Source organism: Artemia franciscana, unplaced genomic scaffold (genome assembly GCF_032884065.1).
Source record: "Artemia franciscana unplaced genomic scaffold, ASM3288406v1 Scaffold_1078, whole genome shotgun sequence".
In the NCBI taxonomy this organism is placed as follows: domain Eukaryota; kingdom Metazoa; phylum Arthropoda; class Branchiopoda; order Anostraca; family Artemiidae; genus Artemia; species Artemia franciscana.
In genome coordinates, this window is record NW_027062736.1 from 24,368 (window position 1) to 46,442 (window position 22,075).

The window sequence follows — 22,075 nt, forward strand, 5'->3', positions numbered from 1 at the left end:
TCCTCAGATAAACCTTACATTAACGAAAAAATAAAAGGACTAATCCATTTGAAACTAAAACTTTTTCGCCTCGGAAAGAAAGACGATGTCTCAACCCTCTGTAAACAAATGAAAAACCAAACACGTTGTGCTGCTTCTCGCTATGGTAAGAATAAATTAAATTACTTAACCAGTGCAAACCTCAACAATGATTTAAGAAAGTGAAAGAAATAGGGGGTCGCTCGTGCAAGAGCCTTTATTTCTTCTGGATTTACCGCCTAAACAGACAGCCAATGAGATTAATAAACACCTAACTACCATTGAGCAAACGTTCCGCATTGCCTGATAAACTATCAACACCCGTTTTTAGTATTTTAATGATATTAGTAATTCCAGAAATTACCCGTCGTGCTGGAAGCTGGGCTATATTACTCCTATCCAAAAGAAGGGAGGCCTAAGCGATTATACTGGAGTATGACCAATCACCTAAAATTTCAGTTATAATCACCTTTAAATTTTAACAATCGTTTCTTTTCTTTCAGTGACAGCAACACTAAAAAAAAAAAAAAAAAAAAAAAAAAAAAAAAAAAAAAAAAAAAAAAAAAAAAAAAAAAAAGTTTTGATGTCATTTGAACTTTGCTAGTAAATCGTCATCTAAACTGAATCACACTGGAACTCCCCTTACTAAAAAAAATATTATAACGTTATTAAGCTTTTGGGCGATAATTTTATCATCGGTTCTATTCAGGAGGCTCAATTCAAAAGTGTCTAAACTCGCTTACATAATATCTACTCTCTTTAAACGTTCAACTGTGTATGTGTTTATCTGCTTTTTTACAAATTTTTCTTAAAAATACCTCCTTTTTTTTGAAAATTTGCAACCTGGGATTTTTTGGCCTGAAAAAACGACCTAGAGTGGTCAAGAGTTTGAGAATATCTGTTTAGAGCCTTATTTTTTGACATAAAAATCACGCGAGTGACGTCATATTTATATACATTTCGAGACCATAAATTATGTCATTTTCCATAGGAGTGCCGTATCATTTTTAGCATCTATGACACATGTAAAATTACGCAAGATGACAAATAAATATAAAAAGCTAAAGAAAAAGGCTTGGAACAAGAAAGAGAAAAATTACATTGAATTACAATGGAAAACGTTGCACAACGAAATCTGCTTTTAGAAGACAAAGCAAAATTATAATGGAATGAATGAACGGGTTGGAAGACAAAATCTGCTGTTAGAAGACAAAGCAAAATTATAATGTAAGGAATGAACGTGTTGGTTGAGCGGATGTGAATGGTTAGAAGACAAAAAAAATACAATGGAATAAAGGATCGTGTTAGTTCAGCGCGTGTGGGTCTATGAACGACAAATAGTAAGGAGGAATTAATGTTTGGTATCTATCACACGTGCAAATTTACACAAGGTGACAAATGATGTCATTGAAAATATACATGATTTTGTATGAATCCGAATTCAGGAATGAGCCTGTTAAGAGGTGTCTTTAGCCTCGCACTTACATAGAGCTATGTATGTGCATATAGTTATGTTGTACATAGAGTTTTGTATAGTTTTAGTTATGCACATACATATAGTTATGTAGCTATGTACATGTACAGGTATTTTTTGGAAAAACTGCAACTTGAAAGTGTGTTGTGAACTTAATAACATAGATGTAACATGTTTAACGGATTAGATTAACTAATTAAACTAATGGATAAGAGAAAAAACGCCTTTTTCCAGATATTTCTGAGAGGAGAAAAAGGATTTCTTGCATTTCGGGAAAACCAAAATTTCAAGATGTATTGTGAACTAAATAAAATATACTGAACTAATGTTTTGGGTTTGCGAATGTATTGAAGTAAAATGTTCCGCCTCCTAGTTATTTCTGTGTTCTAGTATCTCGAGAACTCAATAAGGTAGATTGACTTTATGGCTGGAACTAATCTGATGGGTTGGATTAACTAATTAAGCTAATTTTTTATGCAAATAGCTCCATTTGACCGCTATATCTTAGGTGAAGAAAAGATTTGTTTTGTTTTAGAAAAACTGAAACTTCCCAATACCCTAAGACTAAATAAGATAGATTCAAGCAATCCAATCAGTCGGATTAAGTAATTAAACTAATGACTTGAAGGAAAAAGATTGTATTCCGGGCTATTTATGCGAGGAGAAAAATTATACACGGTATACTGGAAGAACTGAAACTTCTAAATATCTTGGCAACCAAATAAGTTAGATTGAACTAATAGATGGCACTAACCTGATTGATTGAATTAACTAATTATATTAATTGATTGAATAGAAGCTCCACTTCCCAAGTATTTACGTAAGAAAGAAGGATGTAATGAATTACGAAAAAGCTGAAACTTTAATTATTTTATTATTTTATTTTTGCTTAGTTTTGGGCATGGGCTGTATTTCTAACTTTCATGAAAACTATTATATAACGCCTTTTTGAGTTGCTACAGCTATAGTAACCATTTAGCAGCCACTAAAGTAAGGGTTTGTTCTTACTTCTACTTGTAGCAAAACCAGGCGCTCCCTGCCTCACCTGGTATCTCAGATTCAGATGTTGCGAAGGAATTTGTTTGACTGAGTGCTACCCATACTCATGGCCTGGGGAGCTTGGGTTTGAGTTTTGGCTTAAAGTAAACATATTTTGAGTTTTTGTATTTGCAATCTCTAGGATAGCATACCATTTAACACCGTTAAATAAATTTATAAATATATAATCTATAGTAAAACAGTTCAAAATAGGGATGATACCTTTTTATTGACAGTGAATAGATATAAAATTATTTAACTGGATATTTCGAACACATATACAGTGTTCTGCTGATTTACTCTGCTGAAGTTTTACTGCTGATGATGAACACTGTATATATGTCCGAAATATCCAGTTAAATAATTTTATATCTATTCACTATCAATAAAAAGGTATCATCCCTATTTTGAACTGTTTTACTTTCGTCATGGAAAGGCAGTGTGGTCTTCGAAGTTATCTATATCTAATCTATTAAATATATAATTTTAGCTTAATTGTTCTTGGCCGTATGATTTTGGATTTCAAAATTTGGACAAGACACCACAAAAAGAAAAGAAGTTTAACGACACCCAAAATAACTTGCTGACGATTAGACAAAATAATTCTTTAAATTTGAAAAGTAATGCGGTTTTGATTTTTGTTAAAATTTGGTTTAGAAAGGAAGAAAAAAAACAACTTTGCAAAACTGAGCTCTGCAAGAGCTGCAATTATCGTGAAATATAATGGTGGTCGCTGCCGTCTTCCAGCTTGTGCGTTTTATCTTGTATTTTTCCTAGTTTAGACATATTTTGCTTGGAAGATGCCTAGGAATTATAGCAACAATGTTTTTTTTTGTTTTTTTAGATGTTAATTGCTTACACGATACTTCGGAATTATTGAAACAATTTTTTTTTTTTTTTTACACGTCAAATGTAATGAGATTTATAATTTTAGTGTTTAGTCTAGTAGATTTTTAAAAGAAATAAGGAGTTCTGTATGTCCCTTGGCAACTAAAGTTGAAAAAATTCAATAGTTAAATGCAAATATTTTCAGCTCTTGCGAAAAAATATTATGAAAGAGGTGGAATTTTCACAGCTTATTGCGATACAGACGTTACGACGGCAAATTTACCCCTTTTTATTTTTTTTTATTGAACAAAATATTTACATCATACAAAACAACATAATAATCTTCTGGGCTGCCCAAGAGCCCTAATAAAACCCTGTGAGTAAGAACGTACAAATTTTTCCAAGTGTGGAGAAAACGTTAGAAAAAAGCTTTTTTTCATCGAATTTGCTATAATCTTGCATCTTCAATCTTTTCTTTTATCTTACACAATGTTGGGCTTTTCGGTTATTTGTTGACTTTAAGCTGAGGGAGTGATGGGACAAAGCTCTTGTTCTATCTCATATACTCCCCTCCGCCTCCCCAACCTACAGACGTCTCTCAATCTATGCCAATATTGTTTCGAGTCTTTTTTTTTCTACCGTAAAATGTGATTTACGCTACGTCTTGACCTTTTTTTTTAATCTGGTAAGTGTGTTTATTTGTGAAGTTAAATACTCAAGTAACTCTGAGTATGTAACTAATAGGAAAATACGATCTTTTTAGTTATGTGCTATATGGCTAAGGCTGAGAAACCTAGAAAATGTTTTATTTGTATTTTTAGGGATATTCGTTTGAGCCTATTGATCCACAATCGCTCTCTCTTAACAGATAAGCTGAAAGCTCTGGAGGGGATGTCTAAAGACACGTTCATTCAGTATATCCTTCGCCTTAGAGGCAGCTTTTATGTTCAGGTTAGTTTTATTGTATTTTTTTTTTAACAAAAATAAACAAAACAATGCAATTATTGAACCCTCGAAGTCAATGAAATGGGAACTTGATGTAACCCGGAAGTTATTTTGCTAAGTTTAAATATAGTTTGTTTTAATTTTAATAATTAAGTATTTTAATTAGATTATTTATAATTAGATAATAATTAAACAATTTAATTAATTAAAATAATTTAACTTTAATTATATTTCTACTGATGATGATGACTGGCAATGTCATGAAATATCTAGAGCTTATGTATGTTTGTTTCACTGTCAAATAAAAGGACCTATCCCTACTTGGAACTCTTATTTGTTTGGTTAGTTTTTAGCTCTATTTTTCTTATTCTTCCCTCCAATACCTTCAAATTGCTTCGTGATGTAAAGCTTAGCAAGGCAGCCAGCACGGCTTTGCACGTTCCGCCTCCACCCAAAATGTCCAGAGATTTCATCTTTATTCCCTCCCAACAAGTTCTTTCTATTACATCCTTTCTTGTGATCTCCTCCCACCCCATTCCTAAGAGTTGCGCTTTTCATTGTCCTTACACAGCCTTAACCTTTACGCACCGCGACTGTCCATTGAACCGAAAATATATGAAAATGGGTAATTTTTTTTTAATAAGGCAGTGAAATTAAAATAAAAACTTTTCATACAAGAATAACAATAAAAATTTGAGCATTTTTACTTCACCTCTGGAAGCCTTTATCAGCGAAAAAAAAACTAGACTAACTTTAGTTTGAGCTAGTTTTTGTGTGTGTGTGTTTTTTTTTGGTAATAAAGCTTCCATATGTGAAGCCAAAATATTCAAACTTTTATTGTGATATTTGTGGTAAAAAAAAATTTTTGTCCTGTCTTATAAAAAGGAATTTTCCCATTTTTGATATTCCCATTTTTGATGTGCCAGACTTTTCTGATTAAACATAACAGTAGTTTCAACTATTACTTGCGCATCTAACAATCACTTTTGTCATTTTCATCTTTTATCTAAGTTCAATTCAGTGATTAAGTTAAATTTAAAAAAAAAACAGATTTTTTAACAGAAAGTAAGGAGCAACATTAAAACTGAAAACGAAAAAAAAATTATTTCGTATATGATGGGTGTTCGCCCCCTCTATGATTTCTCGCTCTCTGCGCTAATGAGTGCTCCTTAAATATATATATATATATATATATATATATATATATATATATATATATATATATATATATATATATATATATATATATATATATATATATATATCAAAATAAACAGGATTTCTATAAACGGTTTTTGCCTTTAAAGACTATAAACATTAACTAGAATCGGAGCCAACATTCTTGCTGTTACCCTTTTTTATAGTAACATCCTAATGTTACACTTAACTATGTTATAAGTTACTCTCTTATAATAAAACAGGTTTGTTGAACAAATTTAGTCAAAGTTTGTTACCTTACATCATCACTGCAACTAGACAGTTATTACTTATCTTTAGCTTGGCACTTCCTCCAGGACTATCATTTTTTCTTTACTGTTGAATTAACAATGTTTCACAAATTTGATCACGTAGTGCAAGTGAGTACCCCAGTGCTGCTAATGCCTTCTATAGAGTTGATCAAGGTTCTCAGAAATCTGATCCATCAAACCACCCTTTCTGTCCGTTTGACAGCAATTAGAATTGCTGGCCACCTGCTCTTGACTTTTTTGGGACCAACAGTAGTTTAGACAACTTCTATGCATGTATCAGTGTTAAGGCTGTATCAAGGATTTTTCGGAGGGGCGGTACAAAAGACCTTTAAAATACGTCCTCAAAAATTGCTACGATTTTGCGAGTTGACAAAAATTTTGGTTGTGGTTCAAACCTCCAATCACCCCTAACCCCTCTGGATAGGGCTTTGATCAGTGTGAACATGTTCAGGATTGTTCTTTTGGTACGAGAGTTTTTGTCTTTATTATTTGGTCAGTTATGTCATTGTTTTGGCCTATTATGGCGTTTATTATTTAGCCAATATATAGGATTTTTACAATGACTGTTAAAACCGCTTTTCTAACCAAAAGAATTATTGTAACAGTTTACTTAATGGATTATCACAGTACAAAAGCCGAGCGACAAATAGTTTAGTTGTGAAACAACTTAATCATACTGAATTTCGAGGTAAAGAAAAACACAAGTAAAAAAATAAACAAGTATTCGTCGTTAAATTTCTCAAAAACGCAGAGGTTTGTGTTTTTGCTTTAAAACGTGGGATATCTGTTTTAAGGTTCTTAGACATGCTGAATTTTCTGACGTAGTTTTCTGAGGCAATTTTTGGTATAAATTTTTTATTTCATGTCTTTTTTTTGGTATTTTTTTTTCTTTTTTATCAAATTATCCAAATTTTCTCCTGCTAAAAATTTTTGATAAGTAGCTTTAAACATGTAAAATTTTTACGTATTTTGAAATGTCATGAAAATTATATTCTTGTCACCAGGTGGAATGAATAATGATAATTAAATGATTAATGCACTTAAACCCATTTAGAAAATCATGATTTTCGAATTGAATATTGAATTTTTACTTATTGTGAATTTTCATGTAAAGAAGATTCTTTTGATGTATATTTTGGTCTAAAGTTCAGCTTCCTTTACTATTGGCCCGAGAAACTCTTTACTGCCAGTTGGTTGCCGCAATCCGTTTAAAAGTGACCTTTTTTCGTTTCTTATTTAAATATATGGAGTGTAAATTATTGCTATACATATTTTTCGAGCATTGATGATCCCGAAGGGATGAGGAGACTTGTATAAGTGTTGCTGACCTTGTCGAGGGTCAATAGATTTCTTATTCTTCCAATAAAGCCGCAAAATAGCTTCAAACATCTTCAATGGTGAACAAGGCTCAACCAAAATATAAAGCGTATACACCACTACTACTAACAACTCATCGCAGAACAAGCTGCCTTAGGTCAACACAGCTACGCACGCTCCTCCTCCATCCCAATCTATTCAAAGCCTCCCTCTTTACACCCTCCCAAGAAGTTTTTATTTCCTTTAAATCTTTCTTCATGACATACTCCAATCCCAGACGAGGACGACCTGTTTTCCGTTTAGTCCTAGACCGTTGGCCGAAAAGGACAATCTTCGGCAATTCGTCATCCTTCATCCGCAGATCAGATAAATGGTATATACTCGCAAATGTATTTTATAAGCAAACAGCGTGTACTATAATGTAGAAGAATTTGATGTTTGTCAGTAAGTGAGTTTTAATCAAATTATCGCATTGCTTAACAAAATATGTGACGATGATCAGATTTGTACCAGGTACAATGAATGATGATAATTAAGGGATTAATGTATTTCAGCCCATGTGGGAACAAACTAATCGCGGGCTTGGATTATATGGTTGAGGATAAGGAGCTGTGAGCTTTAACACGTCCCCCTCCCCTAATGACAAAATTATTTTTTTTTAAACTGGACTACATCGTTGACTATTTGTAGGCTCTTTTCCAAGGAAATTTGTTACAAGAAAAGGCGAGAAACGTCTTTAATATGGTCACCAAATGCATATCATCTGAAGTGCAAAATAGGGACCACCTTTTGAAGGTAAGTTTACTTATTGATTCCTGTTGAGTTGACCCCTCATGGTAATTGTTGGCATCTAAAATTACATTTTGATCAGCAATGTATAGAGGTATCTATTTCGAGAAGGTGGGGGAGGGATAAAGTCATTGAAGTAGAAAATTAAATGCAGCATTAAAGTCACAAAAAGTAAAAATAAAATCGTAAATCGAGGGATATTTGTATGAAGTTGTCATTTTGGGTTAATGGTTTGTATACAACTAATTGAGAATGTTTAAAATTTTAGTAATAAATTTTTTCAGAGTATTATCGACATTATAAAAATAGTGCAGATTCGTCAAATATACGGAAGATTAAAGCTGCTTTTATACTACGTATGCAATATTCTATGCTAGTAGTCATATATCATTACGTTGATTAGGCTGTAACCTTTCACACAAAACTAACGTAAAAACCCACAGAATCATCATACTCATTGTCTAAGATCATTATAATTCATCATACGCAAACTATTAAAAAATTTAAAACCTAGATTCGGTGCTAAATGGTCAAGTATCTTTACGTTAAGTATGACCTTTCTCACTAGACTAACACGAAATCCACAAAATCATCTTATTCGTTGTCTAAGATGATTACAATCATCATAAGCAAACTAGTCAAAAATTAAAAATGTAGACTAAATGGTCAAGTACCGTAAAGTTAACCTTTCACATCAGACTAATATAAAAATCCACATTCATAATATTCATCGTCTAAATCATTACAATCATCATAAACAAATTATTCAAAAATTAAAAATGTCGATTTTATGCAAAATGGTCACGTACTGTAACGTTAGATATAACATGTATTCGATGCTAAATGGTCAAGTATCGTGACGTTAAGTATAACCTTTCACACTATACTACCATAAAAATCCACAAAATCATCATATTAGACTTCTAAATTCATTACAATCATCATAAGTAAACTTTTGAGAAATTAAAAATGTGAAATGGAGATGAAGATTCAAGCTATGATCAAGCTTAAAAGCCTTTCTAAGAAAAATTTACTTTTTTTTAGAATGTATTGATTATTCATTCAGAAATATCATTTTGTTGCCACTAAATTGACTTTTCCATAACGCCGTATAAAACCTACGGAGCGCAAAATTCTAAGTAGACCTCGGCTCTACTTAGTGCCATCTACGGTACAGACGGAATTTGCTCTGTAAAATTATATGACGTAACGCAAGTCTTAATTTTTGCTCGTGTGAATGGCTGTCTGGCATAGCATGAAGGAATCATAGGTAACGAGAAAAGTGTATATAAGAAGTAATAAGCTCTGATAAAAATAAAATCAACTTTAATATGAGTTTTAATATAATGTATTAACATAAGCATCCCCTGAAAGGCTTAAAGAATGTGTTATGAAGGAAAGGAAAGCAGACATTTTTGTGTGCAGCATCAAAAACAAATAGTGTTGTTGGTTTAGCTGGTAAGAAACAACGAAGTTGGTAAAAAAGGGAAAAAAAAAACACTTATTTTATTTATAAACTGAATTTGAAACTGTTAGATTGGAAGAAACGGGGAAAAGTCACAGAAGAAAAAAACAACAAAGTTTAAAATCTTAAAATCACAGAAGGAAAAAAACAGGTTAAGATCTTAAAATCACAGAAGAAATAAAACAAAAAAGCGTTAAAATCTTTAAATCATAGGAGGAAAATACAAAAAAGCTAAAATCTTAAAATTACAGAGTGAAAAAAATAAATAAGGTTAAAACCTTTAAATCACAGAAGGGGAAAAAATTGTTAAAATCTTAAAATCACTGAAGGAAAAAAACAAAAAAGGTTGAAATCGTAAAATCATAGAAGGAAAAAACAGAAAAGGTTGAAATCTTAAAATAATAAAATTCAAGAAATGAAGGAAGATTTTCGTCTTACCACATAACTACTACTAACATCTCATTGCACTATCAAGTCGCCTGACACCAACACAGATGCGCATACTCCTCCACCTGAATCTATTCAGAGCTTTACTCTTTACTTCTTCCCATGGATTCTTTTTCTTATTATAAGATCCAAAATGGTATCAGGAAAGAGGGACAAGTTTTCATTAGACCTTAGGAATATTTGGCTTCGTTAAAGAATGGTAGCGGCTTCTTGGTATTGTACCAGGAAAAATATATAAAAGGTTTCTTGAAATATTGAAAACTTTCATTCGCATATAATCCACTCGCCCATAATGCAATCTTGTATGTTAAACTTAATTTTCTCTTCAGTAAGAGGACCTGTTGTTGTTTTTTCTTTTAATTTTGGTTTATTTTTCTTTCTTTTTTTTTGTGTGTGTTTTTGTTTTTCATTTCATCAGTCAAAGCAACAAGAGTATCCTCTGAAGATGAACAGTTCAACTAGTATTTTGTTTTAGAAAGAATTAGAATAGCAAAATGACGACAAATTGTAAGTTAATCCATTTTAAACAAAAAATACAATCATTAAAATATATGAAGGAATGAATGAATGACTGTATTTAAAGCCATTTTTCAGGCCCTATACATACATATATAACAACAAACAAACTAAATTATGTAACAATCGACTTTCGAATAACAAGACCCTTCCGGACAAAAAATTTCCGCTGCTACTATATTTATTTTCGACGTCGACTTCAAAGTTCCAAGAAGGGGCTCACGACTATCCATCCCAAGAAAGCTCCCTCTTAGCTCATTTAGCCCCTGACACCTGAAAAGAAAATGGTCTAGCCCATCAACATCACCGCAAATTGGACAAGTATACCGCATTTCCGGGTGACACCTATTTTTCCAAATACTGTGAAGAGGGAGACAGTTTGCTCGCACCTGCATCCAAGACCTCAGGGATTCTTTTGGAATTTGTAATTTAAAATATAACTCTTCACCATAATTTTCTTTCACCTTATAGTAAGAACTTAAGCTTTCCGACTGGCTAAGGTCATTCCACCATTTCTGAATTTCTTGGTCTTCCAGCCTTATTTGGATCTCTGACAGAAAGGCTTTTTGATCTGAGATTGGGCCCTCTCCTCCATTCCATGCATACGATAGACCTGTGCTGTCCAGTAGTTTTTTGACATGGAAGGGCCATGACGATTTTTGTCCCAGGGTAAGTAATTCATCATACGCTGCTCTGATGAGTCTTGAGGAGGGACATTGCAGTATTTTCAGCCAAAACTTAATTAGTTGGATCTGTCTATGTTTTCTCATTGAGAAAAGTCCCAAATCTCCCTTGATGAAAAGTGTGTGAGTTGTGGCGTGCAGACCTAGCATTCGTTTATAATATTGTAGCTGTAGAGTTTCTAATGAATTTGCCACTTCTAGGCCCCATACTTCCCCTCCATAGTGGAGGATTGGCCTTATTTTTGAGTTGAACACGTTTTTGTGCATCTTTAAGTCACCTATTCCCGTCAAATTACTGTTCCTGAACAGCGTTGCTATTGCTGCTTTTCCTCGATTTGCCATCTTCGAAATATGATTGTTCCATCTTCCGTTCAATGTTAGATGGAATCCTAAATATATTGCCTGAGACACAACCTTCACAGCTTCACCATTCAAATTAAAACTTTCTTCATCTTTATTTCCTGTTGATTGTTTACGGCAAAAAATCATCACCTCTGTCTTTTTTGTGTTAATTTCCAGTTTCTTTTCCTCTAAATATTCAGCTGTTAAATCTAACAGAGTTTGTAGCTCCGAACTGGATCTGGCGAACAAGGCAATATCATCGGCAAATAATAGTAATGATAATACTTTATTTCCAAGGTGTACAACTGGCGCCCACCTTTTTTCAAGGTATTCGGCAAGATCATTTATAAAAATAACAAAAAGTTTCGGTGATAGGGTACTACCCTGTTTTACACCTTTCACATTAAAAAAAAACTCTAGATATACCGCTTCCTGATATCTTTACCACATTTCTGGTCAAACAATACATCGAGAGAAGAACCCTTAAAAAGGGTGACGGAATTCCTGTTCCTAAAAGCGTTCTAAACAGAATTATACGGTCAACATTGTCAAATGCTCTACTTAAATCAAGAAAAGCCACGTACAACTTTCCGTTTCCCTTGCAATACTTACTAATCAATGCATTTAGAACAAACATTCGATCAGATGGTGAGTATCCTTTACGAAAACCGGCTTGCTCTTCTCTCAGAATTTGCCTCTCATCCAGCCATAATTCCAGCCTTTTGTTTAAGATTTTGTCCAAAATTTTTCCAAGACAGTTTCCTAAGCTGATTGGTCGGTAATTCTCGCACAAACTTGCATCACCTTTCTTAAATAGGGGGATAACTACCGATATCTTCCAAGGATCAGGCCACTTTTTTCTCTCATAACCAAGTTATACAACCCCAGAAGCAGAGGTAATAAAATTACTTGTAGTACATTCAAAGCCTTTGCTGGAATTCCATCTGGTCCTGGCGCAGACCCACCTCTAGTTTGTTTTATGGCATCTTCTACTTCTTCCCGCTGGATTTGGCGGCAAAGGTGATAATCTTCTTCCAGTAGGGGGTATTCAGTGTGGTCGCAAGAGGGGGTTCCGACTTCTTCTGCCAGTTTTTCGAAATCGGGTGGGGTCTGTTGTGTGCCAGATGCTGTACCTGCTTCTAGTTTCTCAAAGAAGGGGGGCCACTCGTCTTCCTGCGGAATACATTTGGGAGCAGTCATTTTTTTTGATGAAACTCTTTTCCAGAATTCCCGGAAATCATTTGTCTTATAGAAATGCGCAAGTTCATTTTGTCCCCGCCATCGAAACTCTAGTTTCTTCATTTTTATCATTAGTTTATATTCTTTTCTTTTACTTCTGTACTGTCGGAGCAATTCCAGTTTCTCAGTTTCCTTTTTGGATTTTTTAACATATTCTAGCATGTGATTTAATTCTTCTTTTTTCCGTTCACATTCATTGTCGAAGAACGTGCTTTTTTGTTTCCCCTTTTTTTTCATTTTTTCAAATAAAGGACTCCGTATCAGCTCGGCAAATTTTGAAGAAACTTCATTTACATTTCCCGTATTTTCCTCAATCTCACATGCTAGGGCATTCAACTGTTGAACCATCGGCTCCGAGCGAAAATAATCTTTTATTCGGGTTACATCTTTCTCCACCCACTCACATTGTATTTTTGATTTTACCAAGCCAGTGCTACTCGTTCCTGTCCCAAATGTCTGATACTTGGGTTTTTCTCTTTTCCGCTGATTGTTACTAATATTTGTCTACTGAAAATAAAAAATTAATGGAAAATGGTCAGAACCAGCAAAATGCACTACCTCAAGGTTTAGGAAAATAGGTGCGAGCCTACTGTCCACCAAAACATAATCAATGACACTAAAATTCGTTCCGGAAATGCAAGTAAACTCACCGCGTCCCGCATCATTTCCAAACCTTCCATTTCCAATGACTAGACCAAATTCTCTGCAAATGCCCAACAACCTCGTTCCCCGTTGGTTAACTTTTCTTTTCACATCTTGGCTCCTCCTTGGAATTTTGTAGCTCTCTGGAATCCTCAGTGACGTCAAATCCTTTCCTGAAAGAGAAACAAGGGGAATTTCTGGTTCTTGTGACGTGTAAGCATTAAAATCACCCATCAAAACAAAAAACTCTTCTCTATATTTTCTCTGTAAATATTCCAACTCATTTTCAATCAAAGTCCACGTATCTTCTTTCATATAACTACTATTCTGTGGAGCAACATATATGCAACCCAGGACAATCTTCGATCCATCATGACACTTAAGGTTTAACCAAATAATGTTCTCAGAATTACTTTTTAGTCTATGACAAACTTCGAAACTCTGCTTTTTCACAAAAACCGCGACTCCGCCGTAAAAACGTGCATTACGGGAAATTTGCCGGTCAGCACGGAAAACTGTGTAATCTTTAACCGACAGATCCTCCGAAGGCGGGGTCCATGCCTCAATTAAACATGTTACATCACACTTCAGAAAAGACTCATTTAGACACTGTTGTTTTTTACTCATTAGGCCTTGGACGTTCAATGTCATAAACTGGATTTGTTGTACACGGCCTACTTCCTATTCCTCGAAATTGAAAGGACTCCTTCGTCTATTTCTGAGTGAGCGGCGTGGGGGTTCTCGACCAAGGCCTCGATTTGGTGGGTCACGAGTTACGTTCCGACGATCCTGCCTGTGACGATCTTCGGGGCTGATTATCTCTTCTAAACCTCGTTTACTCGTGGCTCCGCTCACTCCGGGTTTTTTACCGTCTGCCTGGCTAATAGCCTGGTCGTGTGTGAGAGTACCACTACGAATATCCGAGTTTACCTCTGACATTTGATCCCCACCTTCGCTTTCCATTTCTGCGTTAGATCCAGTGTACTCTTGCACTTGAGATCGCGCTAGTTCAAAAGTGGACAAAAGTGGTTTCAGAGCGTTGCGAGCAATTCTCTCGGCCCGTGTATAATCCGGAGCTAGGGAGATACCGCAACTCTGGAAGCGAACTGAGTTTCGCAAAATCAAATCTCGCAAATATTTGGTTGTGAACTTCACTAAAACTGGACGGATTTCTCCTTGTTTTTTAGTGTTCAAGCGGAATGCGTCATTTATGTCCCATCTTCTGATCTCAATCTGTGGCAAACAGCCGGAAATGACCTCACTGATTTCCTCCGCAAGTGATCCCCTAGGTGGGTTTAGGGGTTTAAAATTATAAAAAATCAGGTTTGACTGTTTTGCTTCTTTTTCTAACCACTCTCCGCGCCTCTGCGATTCGTCTATATTTTCTTTTATTTTCTGGATGTCCTCCGTGGTTTTCGATTGTGACGCCTCATTTTTCTTTATTTGGGAGGATATGGTTTGTAGCTCTTCCGCTATCGACGCGAGCTTAGAAAGGCCCCCAAGCTGGTTTTCTATATTTTTCAGACGCTCTAAAATATCCAGATTTGTTTCCTGTTGAACAGACATTTTCGTTATTTAAAATTAATCAAAATTTACTTATCTCAAATAGGGACAGGCCCACGCAAGCAGTGGCGATCACTTTATGGTCAGTGGCCCGATGGGACGTGGGACCTGCCTGGCTTATTTCCCACCGTACTCCGACATCCAACAATCCAAGCCTTCCTTATTGCGTATATATTTCACTTATTGCGAAACTTCAATAATCACTGACAGTCACTGTATTTCAAACGTAATTTATTCCAAACCTTAATCCTGCTTCAAAATTTTATCGATGCTCACAGGTCAAATGCCTTGATCCTTGAGGGCTACCATAATCGCTAAAGGGGAACGGAAACACTGATTAATTTAGTAATTCTACCAGACAATATTATAAGGTTTTACTCCCTCTTGTACTAAAACAACAGTTTTCAGAAAAGAATCTACTTACTAGTCCAACATTTCATGAATATCCAAGAATAAAGTCGTGGAAATCAGCCCAGAATCAGTGTAATCAGTGAACCCCCTCATATCGTAATAAGAATATACAAATATAGAAGTTCGGAAATCAGTGTAGAAAATTCAAAAGTGTTGCACAGACAAGCTGTGTTGAGGGAAACCATGGAAAAAAGTGTCATGACTCATGACCAAAAATCTAGGGCAAAAAGTAGGAGGGGGACAAAGGCTATATTATGGGCTATTTATCCTGATTGTCGTTCCTTTCTAGCTTTCTTTAAGGAAAAAAACTTTATTTAAGAAAATGGCTTATTGCTTCAGACATCAAAGTAGTCTATACCATTTAAAATAGCAAATGTCAAGTTATCTTCCACTATCGAACGCAGTCTACGGGGACGTTGAGGCCATTTTTTACAAGCTATAGCCTTAACATCCCCTCTTTACCAAGCATTTATGGAGAAGAGGGAGTGTTCCGAACCATCTCTCCTTCACTATTTTGGAATTTTTACCATATTTCCAATGTTTCCTATATTTTATGTAATTTACTTGTTTTATTTTTTTTTTGTTTTTTTCCCTTCTCAGCCTGAAATAAGGTTATGTCTTCTTGCATTCCTCCTATAATTTCCCATTTGTGCTTCCATGTAAAATTCACTGATCCGAAGGCCCCCGTAAGAAATTTGTCCTGGGTGACGTGTAGAAATGTTCCCAGGAGACACCTGATGTCTAACAGTTTTTGCTTCTTTTTTTGTCTGAAAAGTACCGTATTTTGGCCTAAGCGTTCTAGAATTTTATACTTTTTGTGGATTTAAGTCCTATGGGATAAGTGGGGGGGCTTCCTCTGGGATTGCCCTGTCTTAATCGTTATAAAGTAGTTGAAATTTGTAGGTTTGCTCTCAGGGTGCGGGTGCATTCTCCAAGATTTTCTTATTCGGAGTATCGTGTATTATTTTCCTCCTTTTTTCAATTTTCTTTTCATTTTAGTACAATGTTTACGAGATTATGTGCGGTGAGAAAGTTTGTCGCTCAAACAGCTTTAACCCAACTGATCCAAATAGTGTTTCTGTCAACTATTATCAATGTGGTATATCTGGAATACGAGAAGCTGCTATTATTGAGGTAAACAGCTTGTTCATCTCTCTCTCTTTTCTTGCTGCTTTTTAATGCTCTTTCTTGACATATATCTTCTTTTTCTTCTTTTGTGTCATTACTAGATGTATTCCGGAAACATTCAATGAACCATATCATTATGATTGGCTTAAAAACCTTCTTTTTTTTCAAGCTTTGGATTATTTGTTCTGAAAAACTTGGAAACTGTAAGTAAGTTGTGACTCGTGCTAATAGCAATAGAAATTCTAAAAAAGAAAGGGTTTTGATAAAAATGTACACATCACAAGTATTAACTTCTATGGTGATTTTAAATACGTAACTTCATTTGGTTGAAAGGTACCCTCCAAAAATTACGCCTCAATTTATTTAGCCTCAATTTATGGGTTTTTTTTTTACAAAGTTCTTCTTTAAAAGAATTTTATCATGAATCGTCAGATGAATATAGAAGTGGGTTTGGGTTGTATAGAAATAAGTCTCTAATCTTCTACATTCCCATGAATATTTTTGGACTAAGTCTGGAATGTGGGTGCTGCAGGGTGATAGCTTTCCTCTAATTGCCAAAAAGTTGTTCAAAAGTTGTGTAGCATAAGAGATGAAATTCACATGGTTACTGGCGCAAAAAGTGGAAAGGCTGGGGTGGGGCATCAGGACTGTCGCCAGAAAATTTTCGAGGGATGGTGGAGGAGTGCCACCAAGAGATTTGTTTTTGCCAAGATTTAAATATTATTGTTTCCCATTTTCTTATTTATAACATTTTGTAATGTTCTCTTGTTACCTGTTTGCATCGTCCCTCTGCCCCTTCCCCGCGTCCATAGAAGAAATCCCTATAAAAAGAATTATTTGTTGAAACAAATCGCCTTGAAAATCGAGGAAACGATGACCCTATGATTAATCTTGATATTTGCTGGAATTCAGGTCATCAGCAATTACGCCACCATCAGTATCCAACCTCTTACTGTATAACAGCCCAAGATTTTTGCCAATGTTGTACGAAACCCTGGAAAATTATCCACATTGCGAACTGGTATATAAAAGCTAAAGAGAAGCAAATTCCCTTTGTCAGACTTAATGAGCATAGGCTACAGTCGCTTGTCGGTGATGTGGATATGGGGTCAGCTACCTGAAAAAGATATATGTTACGTCATCCACAGACCATCACCCGGTTGACCTTTTAAGTTTTGTGGATTACGCTACTCAGACGATTTGATACTAGCTGACGAAGTCCCCGCTCAGATTCTCTAACTTGCCTCTGTCTGGTGGAAGCAGCATAGTCTCTTGAAGAGGAGCATTGTCACTTATTGATGGTCATCAGACAATTCAAAAATTGCTTACAATAACGTGTAGGTCAGTAGTTTAGACTGACAATTCTAATTGTCATTGGAGTCGCTCATGGAGCCGGTAAGGGAGTGTTGTGAACAAGAATTTTCAATATTGGGCTCACTGTAGAACTTATGAAACAACACAACTTTGGGCAAGAATTTCGAATTCAGAACTCTATCCAAGTAAAGACCAGGTTACTAGGACTACTTCAAGACTCAAAGACTTCAAAGACTATTTCACCGAAAGAAACCCTTCAAGAAGCATACTGTACTGCACCATTTTTTCACATCATTATTTGCGGTAATAGCGTTACAGTCCACATCACTCGAAGGAACAGCTCCGCAGCGTAGAATTTGTTTCGGCTATTTACTAGCAAGAAAAAGTCCAGGAAAGTAACGAGAGGGTTCGGAGTGGAAGAAATGAGCGATAGGAAGTTTTTATTCCGGTTTTTGTCAGGTTAAATCTGCTGGGGGGGGGTGTTAGGGTCAATTGACGACAAATTCACACGAAATCAATTTGTTTTTGTATTTTTTAGTTGAAAGTTCTTATGAAAAACCTAAATAATGTATTGTCGGACTCCCCTTTTCGTGCTAACTTTTGGAGGCAGTGGGCTTTAGTAGCCAGAGCCTTGACCCATTATAATCCTGTCTTACATCTATCTCTTATGTGTTAAAGGGTTTTCTCAGGAAACTATAGCTCTTAACAAGTCCGGTTTCTGCACGAGAGGGAGCCTCTCCTTCCTTCAGAATGTCCAAATGCCTACAATTTTCCAATGTTTGTTCTAAAATCTGCCTGTTTTGTTTTGGTTTTTAGAGGGAAAGGGGGTAGACACCCCTCTCTTCAAATATGTCTCATGTTTATGACTGACTCTTGAGTTGATAACAATCCTTATTTCACACATCTGAGGTAATTGCCATAACTGTTTGCTAAGTTATTCTCAAAGAGATGATCAGCACGATAATGTAAATTAGAAGGGTGCATCACTGCACCCTTAGAAGGGTGCATCGCATCACTTCACTGCACCCTTAGAAGGGTGCATCGCATCACTAAATGCGATTGAACATACATTGTTCTACTGATCAAACAAACGCAACTTAGAAACAATAAAGAAATTTTTTTCAAGTCATTAGAATTCAATTCAGTGAATATTTCGGCCCTATGTCAAAGGGCAGTCTTCAACACAACGCCAGAAACCAGTCTTCGTCGCTATTTTGTTCTACTGAGGGTCATTCCAAATGGTTTTGGGCAGTTATTTCAAAAGTGTGAAAATGTGAGATGACAGCAACGATTTCAGTTGAACTTATTTTCAGTCGACCAAGAGCAGTGGAAATGAAATCTGATTCTTTGAGTTGGCTAAGCGGAAACTTTAACAACCATTTGTGTGCCCTCCTCCTCCTTATCCTAGTGAATCTTCGGCAGTAGTGCTTGGTGTCAAGTTTAGCATCGACTGTTCTTTCAGCCTCCATGTCGATACAATTATCAAAAAGGCAAATAGTGCGATGCGGACACTTATACTAATGCGTCGATTTGGTTTTTCAGTGACACAACTAAGGATAGCCTATCTTACTTACATTCGACCAATTTTAGAGTATGCATGTCCCGTATGGGGCCCACAAGTCAATAACACTATTTACCTAAGTGACCAGCTTGAGTCAATACAAAAAAGAGCAGTCAAAGTAATATTGTGCGATGCTTTTACCGAATATAAGTTAGCATTATCCACTTTACAAATTCCCTCTCTTCAAGAGCGTCGTCTCAGTTTGATCCTTGACTTTGGCCAATATCTTCTCAGAAGTGATAAATACAGATCGATACTACCACCAGTTTTAGTGAAACATCGAAGTACTAGGTTGAAGAAATTTGACAGATTAGCAGCACCTCCTTCACGCACAAATCGTTTTTCCAACTCATTCATCCCTTTCTTTGTATCAAAGTATAACAATTGTTGATTTTAAACTATTTGTCCTCTGATTTTTTTTTTGTCGTTTGATTTAATCCTTTTTTCTTTTTTGTAAGCACAAGCGCCATTTAGTTTTATGACTACGAGAGATTGTGCAAATAAAACCTGTTCTGTTCTATTCTATAGGTATGTATCTAAAAAAAAAAAAAAAAATAAGGAACATCTGGGAATTCAATTTTCAATGAAAATAACCTCCTTTTCAGTTTTGTGTTTTTTTGGTAGTAGGTGGTGCAGAGTTTAAATAAAAGTGGACAAAAAATCAGCAAAAAGTGGACAAAGGTAGTAAAAGGTAGTAAAAGACAAAGGTAGCAAAAAGTCGACAAAAATCAGCAAAAAGTGGACAAAGGTAGTAGGTGGTGCAGTAGGTTTTAGTAGAAGTACCAAGAGCAGTGGAAACGAAATCTGATTCTTTGAGTTGGTTAAGCGGAAACTTTAACAATGATGCAGGTATGTATCTAAAAAAAAAAAATAAGGAACATCTGGGAATTCAATCTTCAATGAAAATCACCTCAAAAAATAAGCTAAAAACGTATGGAACAAATGCCTTAAGAAGGTATAGTTTTCCTTCGAAGGTTTCAATTGTCTTTATTAATGTTTGACTTTTAAGGACATAAAGTGTTGTCCAATCGTTTTACTTGCTTATTTTCATTGTTTAACAACAATGTGGACTTACAACGTGGCAGCATTGACGAAAATGTGTATGACAATTTCAGAGTTTTGAAACAAACTAAAGAAAAATCTTTGAAGAATAGTCCATGTATGAATTAACCTAAGACGGGTCTAGAAATTAACTTAATTCTTGTTTAATTATGTTTAATTATTTAAGTTAATTATATTTAGTTTCGTTATATTAGGGTATTTGTATGTTTAATAACCTAATATATGTTGTTTGTATATTTAATTATTTTAAATAATTATGTTTAATTTATGTTACATTATGCTATATGTTTATTTAATAACCTAATGTATGTTTGAATTAACCCAAGGTGGGTGAAGGGAGCAAAAAAAAAATATTTTGATATTCCAGGTATATTGGTGGTGGGAAATTCACAAATAGGTTAAAATTATTTGTTGTTGTTGTTTTTTTTCAGGCCCTTATATGGATCATGGAGGAGCCTGCATTCAATCAGCTACGAACTCAGGAGCAACTGGGATACCACGTCTCCAGCTCAATGCTGGATACACATGGAGTTACAGGCTTTACTATATCAGTCTATTATCAAATATTCAAATTCACGTATGTTTATCTTAGTTAATATTTAAAGATATTTGTATTTATATGTATTATACATTTAGAACAATTGTATTCGCATATATGTTTTTTTTTGTTTATTTTTATGTATATTTATGTTTTTACTAACTGTAGAATCGATTGAAGCAACTTTGAGGTAACCGGCTGACTGACCGTATTTCAAACTGTTGGCTGTCCGAAAAGAGTGGTTCAATCTCCTTTTTGTGGGGCTATATTGAGTGAAAGGTTCAGATGGTCGGATGGTTTCTGGGGATGAAGGGTGGCAGATTGCCGAAGATTGTCGTTTTTGACCAACCCTCTAAGGCTAAATGGAAAGCAGGTGGTCTGTGGTTGGGGTGGGAGAGTGTCATAAAGAAATATTTAAGTTAAACGGGAACTTTCTGGGGGGGGTGTAATGAGGGAGGCTTTGAACAGATTAGGATAGAGTAGGAGAGTGCGTAGCTGCATTGGCCTCAGTTGGCTTGGCATCACGGTGACTTGTTGGTAGTAGTTGTAGTATATGCATACCATTCTTACCTCTATTTCCGTAATTTTTTATGAGAAAAACAATAACTAGTCCCTTAAACTCTGAACATTTGGTTCCCTGTATATTTTTCTCTGAATGCTCGCTTTTTCTCAAATGCAGGCTTTTGGGATTAATTTAGCCCTTGCGGTTGATGCTTCATAAAAGTCGCTTGTTAAAAGACGGCAGAGTCAAAAAAAAAGAAAAAAGAAAGGCCATTCTAGGACTAAAACGGTGTAATAGCGGGGAGAAATAAAGCCAAATGAATATAATAAATAATATTGCTTTATAAATATTTGGAATCTGTGTTATATAAAACTGTTTTATAAAAAGACGGGGAAGTCAAATTTTAAAAAAAAAGGCCATTCTAGTGCTAAAATTGTGCAATAGCATGGGGAAAATGCAACAAAGTGGAATGCAATAAATACAATTGCCTGATAAATGATTTTTTTTTGTGCAAAATAAGCTTTAGCATATGCTTGAAAATAACTTTTGCAACCCTTACCTACGTCTGGTGTCAAGATTGTCAGATGCTACCTTCGACATTTAGCTATTGAGTTCGTGTACACAAACTCAAAAAAATCAAAGGAAATGTATTTAGTTTCACTTAAATATATTTAGGAATATATTTATTTCAACGTTGAGCTGTTTTGTTTGTTCGTCTTCGCTTTGAGACTTAATAATATAAAAAATAAACAGGATAACCGTATAAAACCGTAATATACTATAA

The 22,075-nt window shown here is 35.1% G+C and overlaps 1 protein-coding gene across 1 annotated transcript in view; it reads left to right on the forward strand.

Moving 5' to 3' along the window:
* Nucleotides 1-22,075, forward strand: part of LOC136042315 (nardilysin-like) — a gene marked incomplete at its 5' end in the record, with an annotated part of 72,842 nt that overhangs the window by 22,460 nt on the left and 28,307 nt on the right. The window contains 4 exon segments of the mRNA XM_065727265.1: nucleotides 4,180-4,309; nucleotides 7,780-7,884; nucleotides 16,186-16,320; nucleotides 20,683-20,828. Of these exon segments, the coding sequence (XP_065583337.1) occupies nucleotides 4,180-4,309; nucleotides 7,780-7,884; nucleotides 16,186-16,320; nucleotides 20,683-20,828 (516 nt within the window).